Raw genomic sequence first — 18131 nt, forward strand, 5'->3', positions numbered from 1 at the left:
AAGTATTTTTATAGTGATGTTTCATTTGCTTTGTCATTTTTTAATGTTAGTCAGAATAAGTTATTCCACAGGCTTTTTCCCCCCTGAATTCAGAATACCCTCTCTTCTGTCCCATCTTGTGACTTAGAGCCGCTTTCTCGGATCCTTCTTCCAGGCCAGGAACTGGAAGTGGGGAAATGAAAATTAAGTTCTGATATAGGACAAGTGGGATAGTTTTGTTTCTTAATGGCAAGAAACCCACCTTAATTTCTCATGTTGCCGTTAGTCAAGAAACCTGGCCAGTCCTAGAAAGCAAGTACTTTCAGTATTAACATACTTTCCCACCTTCTCATTGTAAAAACAAAGTCAGTAGGCTTCACAATCAAGGTGGGGAGGAAGCTCTGGCTCTTCAAGAGGCCACTCTGCCTAAACTTTTCCTTGCCATTTTCAGAATCTGATTTTGCAGGGAATTTCCGTGAGTTGATGCATGCATGTTGAGGTGTGTTGGTTCAGTTAGCCAGTCTGGGATTATTCAAGAGAACATGAGGCCATATTTGTGTAACTGGTGCGATGTTCTGTTGCTGTCCGATTATTTTAGGACCCAGTTAGGCTACTAAGAAAAGTTCTGTTGCAGTTTCCTACTAAAGAGCTTTGCCTAAAATGTCTTTGGAAGAACAGTGTATGTAATATGTAGGGGATGCTACACATGACATGCAGTTTTGTTTCTGCAGCAAAGTAAACCAGCATCTCTGGGATGGTTCAGATTTTCTTTCCACAGTTAATGCAAATACTAAATCTCAATGTAATTCAGATTGCTTGAATGTAGGGGCTTTTTTGCATGTTTGTTTCTTCATTACATCCTTCCATGAAAATCTGGTGGTGCAATTTTATATAGAATAATTTAGATTATTTTCCTTTAGCAAAGTAGATTGCTCTTAATCTGTGGATACTGTTTAGGCTTTCTTCTGTTCACTACACTTTCTTTAGAAACTACTTGGTAAATAGGCTGAATAATAAGCTGATTGTTTTAAGGAAAAGTTATCCATCTTTCTGTGTATCAGAAACAACACTTGCAAATTAGATAGGAGTAAATAGTTTAATTAATACACAACAATTTTTATCTTCCACATGACTTATTTAAAAGTCCGGTAAGCTAGAATACATTTAAAAAAATATATAACATCCTCAAATAATATTTTCAGAAGCCTGTATTAAATACTGTAATTAATACTCAGAAGTATGTATGTAAAAATAAAATGTAAGTGCTTGGTGGTAGCACAAGTTTAAGAACATTAATATCAGGAAATTAAAGATATCTCATATAAAAAAGTAATGGATAAAATATGAATAGCAAGTTTGGTCGTTTAAAAAATACAAGATTTGGCTATCTCGTGATGAGGCATAGTATTAAAAGAAAGCTTATGATATAATTGGTTTTTACTTCATTAAGAAGCTTCCCTTTCTGGTTTGGGGCGGATTTTTTCTTTTTGGGGGTTGTTGGGTTTTTTTTCCTTCCTCTCTCACTTTTAAGTTTTAGGTTGAAATATGACCAGCATTGTCCAAGCACAACCTGTGTTGAGTTTGAAAAATTCTGCGCAGGGCCTTTCCGCAGGATGGCTGGGGGTAGGCAGGCCAACAGGAGAGGCCACTGCTGCACATGCAGATGTAAACCAGTCGCAGGTCCAGACAGCCCCAGGTCCAGTGCACATGGAGCGGGTGGGATTCTACCCACTGCCCTGTCCTGAGCATGGTGCCTTGGCGGGGCAGGGCAGGCACTAGAGTGTTAGCATCTTTGCAGGTGAGCTTTTATATCTCTATTTCAAAACACCATAAAATTCACTGAAATACACATTATTTTTGTTCAATATTCTGTTAACACAGAGAATAAAAAAGGTGGATTTTTATCCATAGTATCCCAAATAACCATAAACAAGAAGTCTGTTAATAATTAGTGCTGTATCCTTATATTTTAAAGTTCCATAGTTACTTCAGGTTCTTAAAATGGTTTTCATCCTTCCTGTGGCAGGTGGTGCTTTTGCACAGAAAAGCAATCTTAGGGGAGATTCTGGACAGGCCTCAAATATTTGAGCTTTTGCTAAAACACAGAAAATGGAATTGTAGTCCTAGGGCTTCCCTAAGAATACAAGTTTCACAGATTTCCACTGAAATGGTTTAAAAAATCACTTCAGTTGTACTTGGGCAGCACCTTGCATGGACAAGCTCTAAATTGATTTCTGCTGTCTTTGGCTGATGAGGCTAAATGGGACACACTCGTAAATTAGTTTTCATGTGCGCACATGAAGTGTGCACCATTTTTGATAAATGATTAAACTCTTTAAACCCAGTGTAACTTCCTTAAATCAACCCTTAAATTCTAATTGAGACCGCTCAAAAATTCTCACTATAAAGACAGAATTGTCAGGTGTGTTCACGGTGTTGAGCTCTGCCCGCTGATCTTGATTGACTGAATTGTTGTGCATCTGAGTGCCCTCACTGTATAAAGTAAAAAGTTTAATTTTATTCACTATCTTTTATATGTAGCTTTATGAAAATTTCCTACATTGTGTGGAATATTTATATTTTTGAGAGCTGTGCTTTGATTGTTAAATACTTAAAATACTTCATGACTTTTCCTTTAAAGCAGCACAGAACGTTAAAGAATGTTGATTATTTGTGTGCTGTAAATAATAGTCAGATTCAAGACTTATCACTGAATTCAGAAGCAATAGCAATTCCTGATGTTTGTACAGGTGTTATTTTCCTAGCAAGTCATATTCAGGTTAGAAATGTAAGAAATTTTTATCAATGACTGAAAGAATTCTGTTTGTTAAAAGTATGTAACCCAATTTTTTACTACATTTGCTGGGTTTTTTTTTTTAATCTTATCGATGAGGGGGAGGGGAGAATGCTTCCAAGCCATTCAAAATGGAGCAGTTACAATAGCTATTTTCTCAGAAGACTTTGATTTTTAGAAGTTTTATGTACTGATGACTCAAATACCTTCCAAAGGTAAAGCAAGTGTGATTCCAGGCAGTGCAGCATGGGGAATGTTTGGGTTTTTACATGTCCAAGAGCTTGGTAGGGGTGAAGGTTGTTTTTATGCATTGTTTCTAATTACATGTTTAATTTCCCATGTTTATAGCTTCGTTAAGCCAGGTTTCAAATCAGTATCTCATAGTATAATTGCTTAGTCAAATCTGCCGCAGTATTTGAGGTAGAGACGAGGACTGTATTGTTTCAGTTTTGCTGTTGTGATCACTATTGAAAGCTGACTTGGCAGAAAGCAGCTCCTTTTTCTTGATAAAAGGGAAACAGGCTATGAGATAAGTTATTGATGAAATTAACTGCTGAAGTGGAGAGGAAATGCAGCTGGCCAATACATGTCATAGTGTGAGCTCTATTAAATGAATATATGTGCAGTCAACCATTCACAGGAGCCACACTGGTCTTGAACTGCATTGATCTCTGGTATAATTCTAAATGAAATTGATGGAAGAGAGCAGCCATTGACAGGAAGGGTAAAGAGAACCATGAAATGTCTTGTACAGGAGAAGTATGATGGGGAGTGGGCTCATCAGTGCCCTGGATAGAAAGTGCAGTGAAACCATGGTGTTTTTTGGTGTTCCTGGGTGCCTCACCCATAATTACAATGCAGCTTATGTTACTGGACTCTTCAAAAATTGCTTTATAGTATTTTATTTTTAGAAAAAAATCTTAAAAATCCTGTCCAGAATTTAAAATCAGCTTCAAGAACTTTAGCTCCAGTGTTACAGCTTGCAGCTCTGAGCTTTGGGTGAAATTCAGTTGTGATAATGTGTTCTGAGAGTTACCTTAACATGTAAAGATTTGTTTACTTACTATGCATTTAATTTAAATACAGCTGTTACATGAAGGATTGTTAAGCTCCTTTCAAGGCTCTTGTGCAAAAATGCTACCTTCTAGTCAGATATAATTTCAGGTGGCTTCTCTCTCAGGCATGTCCTTTCAGACCGTTAGCTCATTGAGCTGCTTCATTTACAGGCCTTGATGAATAAAACATTGGGTTCTCTTAGATTTTACTTACATCAGGGTCCACGTGTCCTATAAAAGAATATCTCTCTTAATTCTGTGCTCGCTGGTAGGTACCCTTTCTGGATGTACTGCCTGTGGGATTCAAAGCTTCTAGCCCATTGCCCCCTGGTCCGTGTGAGAAGACCCCAGCCTGGGTAACCTCCTTGGCCAGGCTTTCCATCAGTTTAATTGCTACCCCATCACTTCTAGTGATGAAACTGGTTTGTTAGGTCTTAATGTATTGGTTGAAATATAGAAGGAATTATGGGTATATATGCATGTATGTCTATACACATTGTTTAAAATTTGCAAATAACTACAAAAATATTTTTCTTTCACACCCATGGCACACTGTAACAATAGCGTATACAGTTGTTAGGCTGTAGCTTAATGAAAGTTGTCATTATTCAGAAATATTTAAGGGGTTTTTTTAGTGTAGCAATTGAGGAGTATTGCTAAAATTTTACCACTTTTTAAAGACTTAAAACTAGATGGAAATTGTAGATAATTGTGTATGTTTTTAATAGATTTGCAATGTTCGTCTGCAGTCTTTTTTGAATCTTACTATGAGTAAGCTATGTAATACTCCAGACTTGATGATGGCTATCAAACCAGTTACTGGGGTGGGGGGAGGTTCTGCAGTGGTCTCAATTTTCTGTTCCTTGAACGCTGGCCGCCTGCCCGTGAAGCATGCTGCGTCTCCGTGGTGTGCACCAGCCTGCATCTCGAGCTCCCTCCTATATTAAGTACCATGCATGTTTTACAGCTTTCTTTAGCCTTGAGTCCTTGACGCTTACAGATGATTCAAAATTATTTATTCTAAGTATATACATTGGGACCCATATTGTTTTGAATAATATCCATGTTAAGGATTTATTTTTAAAAAAACTTTTTTCAGAGAAGCCAGGAAACTATAAGCAGTGGAAGTTTATGGTGTCATACCAACATGTGCAGGCATCGGTTCCTTACTCTTTTGTGTTGGGAATTGTACAAGTGACACAGTTTTAAAATGGAATAATGAAACCTGTTTCGTCTTCAGCCAGTGAAGTTGTATCTCTTGCTGGTAACATTTGGAAACCTGTTTACAAACTATTAAGAAACATGTGAAATAGGATTCCCTCCCCTGTTCATAAACAGGCATATTGTTAATTGTATCAGGTAAAAATTGTGCTATTGTGTGATATCTGGAGCATTCCTGGAAGAAAGCACACAGACATTCCAAAATATGAATCCTTTTATAAGTAGCATATTTATTTTTTAAAAAGTTGTAAATTGCTTTATTTTCACTCTTTCTATTTTTTTTAACCCAAACTGAATTTTTGAGATCAAAAAAAATAGTTTGCTGTCTTTTTATAACTTCAAGGTTCGTGTTTCATTCGAACTGACCAGCTGGATGGAGAAACAGACTGGAAACTGAAGGTTGCTGTCAGCTGCACACAGAGATTGCCAGCTTTGGGGGTAAGCATTTTATCTACTTTTAAGAGATCTTCCATGTATGCATATATATATCTTATCTAAAGGATTGTTACAATTGTTGTAAGTACTGAAAAATACCTGTTACCACAATCTTAGGTTTTGCAATAAATAGGAGATGGATATTCCACTGAATGCTGAATGAGAAGTTGGTTAGGCAAATATTCTTGTTTTTACGTTGAAAAGAAACAGATAGAATTGGATTTTTCTTTTTCAACTTAGCAGTTATCATTGTGGTCCCCGCTGACATCCCTCCTCTGCAGAAGCGTTATCACAGTTGTGTTTTCAGCCAGGTGTTACACTGCAAGCACAAGTCGTTCTTGCCTCGAGAGCCCTGGCTTTGTTGGCAGGCTCGCGCAGCAGCAGCCGGCTCCTGGGCGTGAGGTGCTGCCTGGTGTCAGGATGCTTGCAGGGCTGACGGGGTGCAGCATGCAAGCTCCTGCACAGGAGGGCTAAGAGTTGCCTGAATGTGTGGTTTTTTGAAGTGAATATGTCATGTCATGGGTATCTATTAAAATCGTGAAAAAGGACACGTGTATGTGTGTGCATATATGTGTGGATTCAAAACAGATCCATATCTACAAAACTGTGTAGAGTAGTATAAAGGTCTCAGCTGCGCCCCTCGTACTGGGGAGGCTCGATGTTTTGCAGGAGAGTTGCTTTGGGATTAGGAGACTTGCTCTGGACACATGCTCAAGTTTCAAGCTTGTGGAAATTTAACCGCAGAATTTCTAGTGTTTTGATGCTAAATCCTTTAGGTGTTTTATTAAAAGCATCTTAAGAGGACTGTTTATATCCCATGTCAATAGAAAAAGGGTTAGATAATCTGCCAGATTTTAGCAGGACTCCTGCAGTTATTCTTTCAGAATTACAGAGTTCCTGCTATACTGAAATTAGCAAAAGGGAGAGATTTATTTTTTTTCCTGGGTTCATACTGTTCTGGCTACTGGCCTCACGTGTGACCGGAGGAGGAAAAATAGCTAGGTTTGAATTTAGAGGATTGGGAACAAGGGATGGAAGCGAAGGTTGGTCATCGCAGACAGATGCTAAGTCAGGCTCCAAGGTGGGAGTGCTGGTGCAAGAACAGACAGCGACAATTGTTCTGTAGCCTACAGTTGAATTTAGTATTTGTAATAATGCCTCTCCCGTAGGTTTTTTCTCATTTAGTCATTGCTCTATCTTGTTTTGTCATTTTTTAAAAAAAAAAATTGTCACGTTTGAGACAGATGCATGCATTTGACTAAAACAGTCAATTTTCTATCTTGCTTCGGATTTTTAAAACGAAATAGTGCTTTTCAGATAGTTACAACTGTGCCAAACTTAGCTGCTATTTTTTAATTTCTCTTTCATTTTGGAAGCATCACTGACTGCACTTGGCAAATGCAGCTCTGTGCAGAGTGCTGCCTCTTGGAGTTCTGTTTGCTGGTTATACTTTCAGTGTTGTGAGCTTGGAAATGTCAGTGTTCTGAGCTTTGGTGTTTGGAGGCTGGTGAAATCTGGAGTAAATTACAATGCAAAGGTTTCTTTACACTCTCCTTTGGAAAAGAAGAGGAAAAAAAGTTGTACGTTATATTTTTATTTTTTTTTTTAAACTCTAATCCATATCTGAAGTTTTCCCTCCTTGCTAGGAAGAAATAGGCCTGGTAAAGCAGGGAATTGTTATACTGTAACTTTTATATTATTTGTTTTTTTCCTAAAAAAAAAAATCAGTTATTGAGTAGACTTGACAAATAAATTGTCATCTGTGGAGATAGTATAAATTTATGGTTAAACCTGCACATTTGATTTCAAGGAAGTAAATGTTTGTATTGTAGTTGCTTACGGTGGAAAATAAATCCAAAATGGTTTGACGTTGGGGAGTCTGTGTTTGACCAGTCAGACGTGCGGCCCCAGCTTCCCGCAGGAGTGAAGCTGGTGGTGGTTGTTCTGGGCATGTGGGGAAGGAAGGCAAGAATCATCTAGAAATTATTCACACATCTTGGAAACAGTGTACAAGTCAGCTGTACAATATATTAACCATTTCTTCCTTAGTTGTTTCCACTCACTGCTATTAACTGATCTCAGAATGGTCTGTGCTTCTTGCAAGATGTTCTTGTGTTAGTCATCATCTTGAGCTGTAGGTGACAACCTGAGTTGTGTCATTGGGTGCGGTTAAGCAAGAAGCTGTGTACACTTCAACAGTTAGATATTGGGAAGAAACCCTTCAACCGTGAGGGTGGTGGGGCACCAGCACCGGCTGCCCAGAGCAGCTGTGGATGCCCCATGCCTGGCAGGGCTCAAGGCCAGGTGGAATGGGGCTGGGAGCAACCTGGTCTGATGGAAGGTGTCCCCATGGCAGGGGTTGGGATTAGATGATCTTTAAGGTCCCTTCCAACTCAGAGTGTTCTTTGGGTCTGTGAACAAACCTTGCCTAGCCACCAGCAGCAAATGGAAGCCACCAGGCAGGTGACGTGCTTTTGCCCTTTGTCGCATCACGCCGTTACTGGCGGTTAACCGTGCTAGCCAAGCCATTGTCTGCAGTAAGGTGACATGTCATCCTGAGGTAGCTGGCACTGGCTATAATCCTTCCTGCCGGCTAAACTGTCATCACCCAGTTTCCACACTGTGTGGTTTGATCAGACCATTGACACTTACTGGTTCTTTAATGAGATTGTTTTAAATGGCTGTTTCCTAGCTGGGCCTGGCCTGTTGGCAGTGGTCATGTCCCGTATCTGCCTCACTCTGAAGCCCCAGCTCTCTGTGAATTATTTTGGGGAAACGATAGCGTAAAACACCCAAATGTAAATGCTTTTTAGGGGGTCCCCAGATCCTTCAAAGATGATCATGCTCAGCGTGCATCCCAGAAAGCTGTTTCCTTCCTCTGGAAATCACATCGGTGTCTAATTTCTGCAGACACTTTTACCTTGACTGGGATGGCAGTAATATGCAAGAGTATCAGCCATCTAAAGAAACTTTGTGGATGGATAACTTCAGAATATTAACGTGGAGCTCTAAGCAAGCCATGAACTTTGAACGAACAAAAAATATCATTATGGAATTACTTTATTCTAAGCCTAATTTTTGTACTTCCTAGTAGAGTCATAAGCTGTATCTGTATGTAGGCCCTACATGTACTAGATTTTTAAAAAGTTAAATTAAAATGCAGTGGGCAGAATTACTTCATTATAGTTACAGTAAAAATAATAGTTTTGGAAAAAAGAGTAAAAAAATAGGACAGTTGCTTTAAACATGTAGGGATAATTTTTGGCACCCTTTGAAACTTTACACCCAGCTTATCTAAAAAAGGGATGCCTAAACTGTGTAGTTGAAGGTATCTCAGCAAACATTATTCAAGCTGTCTTGTACATGCAATGCCAAAAATTTGAAGCAACTTGGTTCATAGTAAGAATCATTTGAGAAATCAATTTCAAGTAGACTTTTTCTCACCCTAGGCTTCTACAGTGTCCTCTGTTGCTGAAAACTTCTCTTAAAAGTGAAAAATCAGGCAAGTTGCTTTCCAGGTATTAACTTAAAAATGTGTGTTGCTTTGTAATACATCCCTATATTTATTTCTGTTCCTAACTTGAAAAAACCATCATTTTACAGCAATTGTCTCGCTTGCCTGTGCAGTGTGTAATATGACCATGTGTTTTTTGGTAGGCTTAAAATTAATTCTGCAGAAACTTGATGGGGCTTGAAGCAGTCTGGTAAAAGACTGAGCTTTGCACTGTGGTGTGGGGATCAACTTTGGTTTGCGTTCCTCCACAAAATGTTCCTGGGATCAGGCCAAGGGAAGCTGCTGGGATGCGCTCCTCCCGCCATTCTGTTTGCATCGTGTGCTGCACAGGGTGGGCAGTGCGTCGTATTTGCACCCAGAGTAACTGACGTGGTGAAAACAGGTGTTCCCTGAAGGACCTTATCTAAATGGTTTGCTTTAGCTTTTGTGTTATTGAATCAAGCTGTTAGTGAAAAATATCTTGGAATTTTGGAACATGAAACTTCCCAAATAACCAGATCATTCATACCCGGTAAATGCCATTTTTTGTCTGTTCTGTGTAATGTTATCAAACAACGTTGCCACTCCCATAGGTAATATATTACTAAAATTCTGCTAATGTGCCTGGTTTGATGCACGCACAGCGGGAACATGGGAATTGGGGCCTGGCCCAGCCTTTCAGTTGCTACCTACTGCTTGTTTAAGGCACAGTAAAAAAAATGGCTAGTTCCGTTAGTCTTGTCTGTCTGAGCATATAGAACTTAGTGCCGTGCTTGTGTGGGCAGGTGGGAAGGTGCTGGTACCCCAGCAGTGCTCCCAGCATCAGGGCTGTCCCTCCAGCATCCCCGTCACCACTGGGCTGGGGTGGGCAAGGCCTTGGGAGGGGGCACAGCCGGGACAGCTGGCCCAGGAAGGGATGTCCCACGCCACATGGCACCTGCTCAGATATAAAAGCTGAGAGAGAGGAGGAGGAAGGGGGGGGCATTTGTTGTTTATGACGTTTCCTTCCGGAGCATCCGCTACGCGCGCTGAAGCCCCGCTTCTTGGGAAGCGGCCGTGCATCGCCTGCCCATGGGAAGTACGGAATAACATCTTCTGTTGCCCTTTGTTTCTGCACGCACCACCTTTGCTGTTACTTCACTAAACTGCTGCCTTCTTGACCTGGAAGGGTTTTTTTTTCCATTTTATTTTCCCCTGCCCCACTCTGCTGAGCAGGGCAGTGATGGAGCAGCTTGGTGGGCACCTGGCATCCAGCCAAGGTCAACCCACCACAGTCTGAAAGACGTGAAGCCTGTGTTTTAATTCAGTGCTGCCTTTAGACTGCACTGAAGGCTCCTATCTGTATGGGTGGCTGCAGAAATAGGTTAGGTTTCTGAGGTTACCTTGGTACGAGCTTGCGGTGAGCCAGCAGTGGGCTGCAGGGGTCTGCTGGCAGAGCCCTGGGGCACTCGGGGCTGTGGGGCGCAGCATGGGGTCCCTGTGTGCTGCCCCTCTGCCCCTGGGTTGGTGGGCTGGGTTCCTGCCCGAAGGGTCCGAGCAGCCCTGGTGCTGGCTGAGACAGTGTGGCTCCTTGCGGCAGTGCTTTTCCGGGGCTCCAGGGGCTCTCGGTGTGTAAAGCAACAGCTGTTCCAGTGTCTTCTCCATGTGCTTGCACTGCCTTTGCGAAGGTGAGGCTTACAGTTTGTATTTATATCTGAAAATATATTTTTAAATAATTTATGCATGCAAGTTGAACATAAAATAGACTGCAAACAACAGGATCACGTGTTTGACAGTATGCTCCCTCCGTAAGTGTTGCTTGGCTTGGTTTCTTGCCTGGCTGGGCGTGCAGGTGAGAGCACTGGCATTGGCCGAGCTGCCCAGCGTGGCGGGGCAGCACCGTAACCCTACCCGGCACCTAGCCCCGCAGACCTTCAGCACGTTTCTTAAAGAACAGATGACACCACCAAGACGATCAGTACAGATTTTGTTGTCTTTCTAAAGCACTTAATGTGATAAGAGAATTAAAATTTCAACGAGCCTTGTAATGAGGGCTGAGCAGCAAACCCGGCGCCAGCGAGGTTGGGTTTCGTGCCGGCGGGGCACCCCTCCGCTGGGGCGCCCGGAGCCGCTCTGCTCCAGCTGCTGTGATCAACTAGATTTATTAACAGCAATGAGGTCACTGTAATTTTCAATAAATGGTGACTTGCTGATTTATATCAGAAGATCCATACAGCAGTAAACAATACCATTTACATTTAATTAGTTTTATTGAACCAAAGGCAATTTTATTTGTAATGAACTACATGTTATGATTAAGAATGTATTTTAATGATCTTTAAGTAAGGTGAACAAATGTTGCCCTTGACCTAATAGGGGAGATTTTTCTATGTTATTGATAACTTTATGGTGATTTTTAAATTGTGAAATGCAAAAGAGATAGTTTTCAGTATTGTACTGTCATCAAGTCATTTCCTGACTTTCAACGTAGAAGCATGAAATACATTCTTCTGAATATAGTATTTTTTAAGTATGAGAAAATTAAATGCATATCAAGTTTTAAAAATCTCATCTACTTTTGTCTAAAAATAATTTAAATTTTTATTGCTTGAGATTCAAGTCTTTCATGTAGTTTCTTTAATCTAGAACTAGTACAGTCCCCCTACCCACATTGTTTGGGGTTTTTTTCCCCTTTGAATAAGGTAGCAGCTGAGGCCATTTGCCTTCACTGTCTCCTAAAAGCAATATGATTTTTGACGTGGAATACTGTTCCCATTGAACATATTGGTTGGACTATTTGGCTTCGGCAAACCAGCAGCTCAGTGCTTATAGTGTGAAAATAATTATTTACTGAAGCTGAATTTCACAAAGATCAAGTCCCGTATTAGTTAAACCGTTAATAAAAAGTAGTTACCTTTTTTTAAATATCACTAAACCCTTTGTTTAAGGTGTTTCCCTTCTCCCTGCTTTTACATAGGGGGAAGCAATGACATAACCTAACCAGGTAAAATTTTCTTGCTCGGTGAGCATAAGTTACATTTACTTGTGGTGTTGCATACAGATCTTGCTGTCATCTTGTTAAATTCACCCTTGCGACTTCAGGACACTGAGGTGAGATGTGCATAGCTGCTACTGCTGGGAGAGCAGTACTCGGTGGAGGAACGGCTTTGTACTCTCACAGCAACCTTTCTGTTAAATGCAGTTCATCTGTCTTCTAGAACAGTGTCATCGTTTGCATTTCTCTTTCCCTTTTATTATAAAATTTCAGCTACTGTGTTTTATTGGCCTGAGAACAATGTCAGTTTGGAGTACAGAGCACTAGGCTACAGGAACAAAGTCCTTATCCCTTTTCTTTACCCTAATCATGAAAGAAATGTTTCAGAAAGCTGCTGAGAACATAAAATATGCTTGTATGTCTTTTTCTTTCTACTGCTCATGAATGAAATGCCAGTGAACTGCCACCCCAGAGTTCCCTCAGAGCACTAGCTTTACTTAGGCTTTTTAGTTTTGGGAAGAAACATGCACTTTGGAACACTGTGCTGGTTCTAGTTTGTGGCGTTCCAGAGTAATGCCACAGATGTGTAGGGAATGTGCAGATCTGTTTTCCAGAAAAAGTGAGTTTGTTTCAGAGTTGAAATTAAAAAAAAAAAAAAAAAAGGAAAACATGAAATTGGAGGTGTTAAATCAGAAATACAGGAGAACTAAAACTCAAAAGAAACTGAAGGAACGTGGTAGAAGTGTTTACATTTCAAATGCAACAAAGGAGAACATGACAGTAGAAGAAAATAGATTAGAAACCAGGAGAATATATTACTGTACAAATGCTAATATACTTAAAAAGGTGGATATTTCTGCTTCTTTTTATTCTAATGTTGCTTCCCACTAAGGCATTCTTTGAAAAGAGAGTTGTTCTTGGTTGACACGTTTCACTAGCAGTTTTTATTGTGCATATGAGCATGTGTGTGGTATTAGTTTTCTGCTGTGCTATCCACTACTGAGAGACTCTTCACTTTTCTTTGCATAATAAAGCACATAATAGCCTGGATTAGCTAAATTGTAGGTGATAACAGATTGGAAAGAAGTGAATGATGAAGATATAGGACACCACATGTGTATTAGTTTCATATGAATTATTTCTCGTGAACTTGATGAAAGTAGGTTGGAAGAACAAGGGCTCAATGAATGAACTTCATGTGAAAGACTACAATAAATGGCTAATGGTTTAAGATAAACATGATTTGTGAGAGTTAACGTTCAGATTTGATTCATGTTTTAAAAATCATGTGAAATAAAAACTCTGTGGTTTTGCAAGGTACGAAGTGAAAGATTTCTGCAGAATATAAATAGAAGTACAAGTTTGTTATTTCCAGAGCTACACTTTTTAAAGGAAAGTCAAATGTTTGATAAACATACAGTAGATTTAAAAATAAAATTAATTTTCATCTGGAAAAGTGGAAAAAATAATAATATTGCAAAAGCTGTAGCCATTTTATTAGAGAAACAAGGATACAAATGCATCATATTTTAAGACACTAACACAGGTGGACAAGTGTGCCTTTAGTTAATTTTTGTAATGTTCAAATATGTAATTTTCTTATATTCAAAATTACAAACAAAAAAGAATGGCGTGCCTTTAAAAATAGCTACATTGAGCCAAGGTGCCGCTACACGTCTGTGAAAGAGGCTGTAAAATTAATTTGGAGTTGGAAGATGGCATTCTGGCTAGCATGCACAGGGCGTTGTGGCCATGTAAGCTGCTCCCCAGCAGGGTGGCTGATTAATTACCCTTTTGCAAGGTAGATGCAGTGATAAAGGACGGAGGTCATACTGGCAGTTAGGTGCCCCACACGGTGGGAAGGTAGACACTTGCGTTTCATCAGAGGTTATGGTCTGAGGTTGGCTGGGGTTTGGTATCAAGCATCTGCTCCTCTCCAGAATAGAAACTGGATTGTGAATCCACGCGTGAGTGGTCCACTCGGGTTGCAGTCTCTTAGCTGATGTTGGTGCTGACCATCTGAAAAGCACCAGGAGGTTGGCTTTTGTCATGAGAAGTCCTTTGGGTCAGGTTTTTAACTATCAGTCTGCACTGTTCTGTCTGAGGGAGGTGGATGCTTCAGACCAATTACCTGATGAAGTCATTGTTTCAGAATGTAAAGTGATCCTCCCTGGGCCTCTAGGGACAGCTTTTAAGATCCAAAAATCATTTTTTTCCTTCTCCTGTTTATACCATACCACTCTCTATTTGTAGAGCCTGCTACTGTAGTATCTGAGATGCTCTTATTCTTCTTAGAGGGCAGGAATGTTCATGGGTTGTTTGCTGTCAGGAGTAGTAGTACTACTCATTAGACCCATTTTTGTCAGGCTAGTTTAGCATATCCCAGACTTCAAGCATTTGAGTGAGCCTGATGATGGATCTGGGCTCTCCTGAAGCTGATGGGGCTTTCCATGGGTTGACTGCAGGTGTGCTTCAGCCTTTAAACTTGAATCAATTCCATTGTTTCCTGCTGTGTTTGGTTGGCTTGTCCTTGCTGGAAAAGTAGTTTGTTTCCAGTTTCATTAAAAACAAAACGCACATACACACCCCGCTTTGTATTTAAAAGAACAAATATGTACAGTATTTGAAGATTATACTATTCGAAATTAAAGTGGGGCTGTTAAAGGAAAATGGATTAAGTAAAATTTCTAACTCATGTTACACATGTAAAACAGTTTGGTGTTTGAAAAGTCAACACATTTAAAATATCATCTTGGATCTGGTTGCTTTGTAGCAAGATGTACTGAGAAAAATGGCATGGTTCTTATATTGGGTAAAAATCTTGTGAGCTTGACTTAGGGTGGGATGATGGGGATCATAAACTGGGATCTTTGCCACTAAAAGGTTCTTCAAAATATGTGATTAAATAATAGTAAGTACGTTAATCTGTTTTACAGGATCTCTTTTCAATCAATGCTTATGTTTATGCTCAGAAGCCACAGCTGGATATTCACAGTTTTGAGGGTACCTTCACACGGGTAAGTAGTGTTGTACTTACACTTCTACTTCTCTCCTCTATTTCTTAATGTAAGTGAAACCTGTACTTTGTGTCAAAATTGTATCAGATCTTTCCTTAGCTTTACAGCCATACTTTTTTCCATGTTCCTGCCATGGCAGTCCTTCATTTAGAAGACATCCTGGTAAATATGCATTGCGGAAGGCTAATACAAAAATAATATCTGAAAAGCAGAATCAGAGAATTGGGTATTTGTTGGCATTGCTATAATCTCTTTATAGGAAAGCACTTGTATAGTAGTACGTATTGTTGGTTTCCAGGCATCTAATTTATTATTCCTATATGTCAAAAAAGTGGGCAAGTTGAATATGTTCAGTAGCCTGAGACGATGCAATTGTTACTTTACGTGCAGTGAAAACGTGCCTTGTTTAACAGCGTTTCTGTTCAAGGGAAACCTAGTATTCCCAAAGTTCAGTCATCTCAAAAAGTAAAATGAACCTAAAAACTATTTACGGAGGCTTTATGAAATCTTTTTTCCAGCTGTAACTATTCTCAAAACTAAACTCAAAAACTCAAATGAATATGATAATAATAATGCAATAATTTCTGTGACTTGTTTTAGTTATTTTCAAATGGTGGCCTGCTAAAGTTAACCCTTCAAAGCAGGGTGTCCTAATATGTGGTATTGCTTGTTTAAAAAAAAATAGATTTGTAGCATTATATTGGCAGATACAGCAGTTGTTTATGTTAGCCAGATTCATTGTTTAGTGGACTCATTTCTCTTGATAGTTTGTTTCTAAAATAATTTGAGAATTAACTACTATGGAGGTAGAGAGAAGGGCTTTTTTACCCAAGTGACTCAAATTGGTAATAGATTTTGTTCAGTAATTGGAGTTCCAGTTCACAATTCTAAGTACACTGATGAATGAGGTATTGCAGTTGTTGGCTCTCAAAGACCAATTTATACCAGTTATATAGTTCATGCTGCCTACAAAGTAAATTTCATTTGCCCACGCCTTCTAAAGCTGTAAGCAACAAGGTTTACTTAAACCTTGTATTGACCAATTGTCCAAATGAAACTTCTATTAACAGCTGTAAAATTCATGTTATTCCTGTCCCAGTGGCTAAGTGTGTACTTTTCTAAATACAAATTGAACTCCTCGGAGCCTTTTTAACAACACTGGTACGTGTAGAGATACTGGGAAATCGTCACTAAACAGTTGCTCCCCATTGTGGGTTCTGTTTGTATATGTAATAAAAGCTGTATGATTCCAGTATCCCTGATACACGTAAATAACCCTGATGCATTGTATGTTTCCAGATTTACATACGTGGTGTTTGGCCTCTTCAGTAGGAAGGGCAGCTCAAACTGAACGTGGGTGTGCATGTGTCTGAGGGCAGCGCCCTCACGTTTGGTTCAGTGGATCACACCGTAGATACTTTTAGAAGGTTGTTTCTCTGGGGTTTTTTTGTTAACGGCATGTCTGCTTAGTGAAATGTTGGTTTAGGACACCTGTTTACTGATTCATCTTTCTACTGCTGTAAGCCCTTGCTTACACTAAATCAGTTTTTGCATCCAATTTCTATTTTATGTTAAAGTAAAAAACATTCGTGTGCTTAGCGATGCTAATGAATACCTTTTTCCTACTTAAACATTGATGTTCAAAGAGTTCTTGCAGGGGTAGGTTGACAGGGTAATAGCACATTGATTTTTCTTTTCTTTTTTTTCTCTGTTATGAAGACAGAGGGCTAACAATGTAGAAGACAAACTTAGATAATTTCAAAAAGTACACGACCATAAAACAAAACAAACTTACCTGCACAGCTCTGGAGTTTTTAGGAGGGAGCAACTTCTCTAAAGCACTTCTATGTGAGAAATGTATCCCCAGCAAAGCTGACAGAAGACACTTTTCGCGGTACACCTCCATAACAGGTCCGGAGGAGTTAAAGCTCTTCTCCGCCGTGCCTGCCAGCTTCACGTGAAGTTAGTTTCCATTGTCCTCCATGGATTTTGGTGTTACACGCAGTCAGGGCATGGAAGTGAGCGTGTGTCTTTGAGCTTGTGGGAAGGATCATGTCTGGTCCTTAAATAATGGCAAAAGTTAATTCCTCTCCTCTTCTCCCCGCTTCTGAACATCCTATCAACAAACAATAGATGAGCTAAATCGGCGTTCTGTGAAAATGTGTAAGATAGTTTTATTTGTTCTCAGGGCATCATCTGTGTCTTGGCTGAGCTTATTTTGAAATAGATGCGCAGAACAGGGATTTACACAGAACTTCTAGAGTTTCTCTTCTGTCTGAGGCTCCTATGTAGTCTTGATAAATTAGGAAGCCATTTCATCAGTTCTGAAAAAGCAAGAGAAAATACACATCTGTAAAAAGCGAATGAACGGTAGCCATGCTTCTTAACCCAGGTGTTACCAGCTGGAGCCCAAGGAGTGCTCTAGAGCATCACGTCAGTGTGCACTGGCCTGACCAGTATTCCGACCTTTTGCTTACAGCTTCTGTGCAGAATCATGGAAGTAGTCTCTTCTGGTTTTGGCCTTGGCTGGCTTTTGTTTAAATTTGGGTCCTTTTTCCCCCATTCCCTTAAGAACTCTTTCTTTTAATTTCTCTTATATTGCAGCTCTAGGCTGTCACCTCAGTCTCTTTATTTACTTTGGGAATATATCTAAATTTTTTTTTTTTTTCATTTTTGTACCAGTAGAAATCTCACAGAACCGATTCTTTTGAGTTTAGTTCATTCATCTGCTGTCGTAAACTCTTTTCCTATGGTACAGACCTATTTAGTATAATTTTTTCCAGTGTAGCATCTTGTCAGATGTTTAAAAATCTGCGTTAATGCAAACCCTGTTGCAGGTAGCTGTTGATATTTTGGAAAAATACATATGGAAATGTGAGCACTAAAAATTTTTGTTCGTTTATGAGTAGAATCTCTGGACTGGGGCTAATTATACAGATGTTTTCTTGGCTAAGTCTTCTATTTTAGTAGAGAGAATGTTGAGTCATTTTTATATATATATTATTTTTTTTGCTTCATGTTTGCTGTTGGAGAATTACCTGTTTGAAGCAATTGCTGTGTTCACTTCAGGCTGGCTTAATTTTATGTTGCCAGTGAAGGGCATGGCATTATGTCTTGTGACTCCTTTTCAAAAACTCACCTTCCTTGTTCTGGCACAAACAGC

General features: G+C 39.6%; 1 protein-coding gene across 3 annotated transcripts in view; it reads left to right on the plus strand.

Moving 5' to 3' along the window:
• ATP9B (ATPase phospholipid transporting 9B (putative)) overlaps nucleotides 1–18131 on the plus strand; it is a 167893-nt gene that overhangs the window by 61496 nt on the left and 88266 nt on the right. For all 3 annotated transcript variants that reach the window (XM_055703596.1, XM_055703593.1, XM_055703595.1), the window contains 2 exons: nucleotides 5393–5487; nucleotides 14888–14968. In XM_055703596.1, coding sequence (XP_055559571.1) covers nucleotides 5393–5487; nucleotides 14888–14968 — 176 coding nt within the window. The remainder of the gene's footprint in view (nucleotides 1–5392; nucleotides 5488–14887; nucleotides 14969–18131) is intronic.

This window comes from Falco cherrug, chromosome 3 (genome assembly GCF_023634085.1).
Source record: "Falco cherrug isolate bFalChe1 chromosome 3, bFalChe1.pri, whole genome shotgun sequence".
Lineage (NCBI taxonomy): Eukaryota > Metazoa > Chordata > Aves > Falconiformes > Falconidae > Falco > Falco cherrug.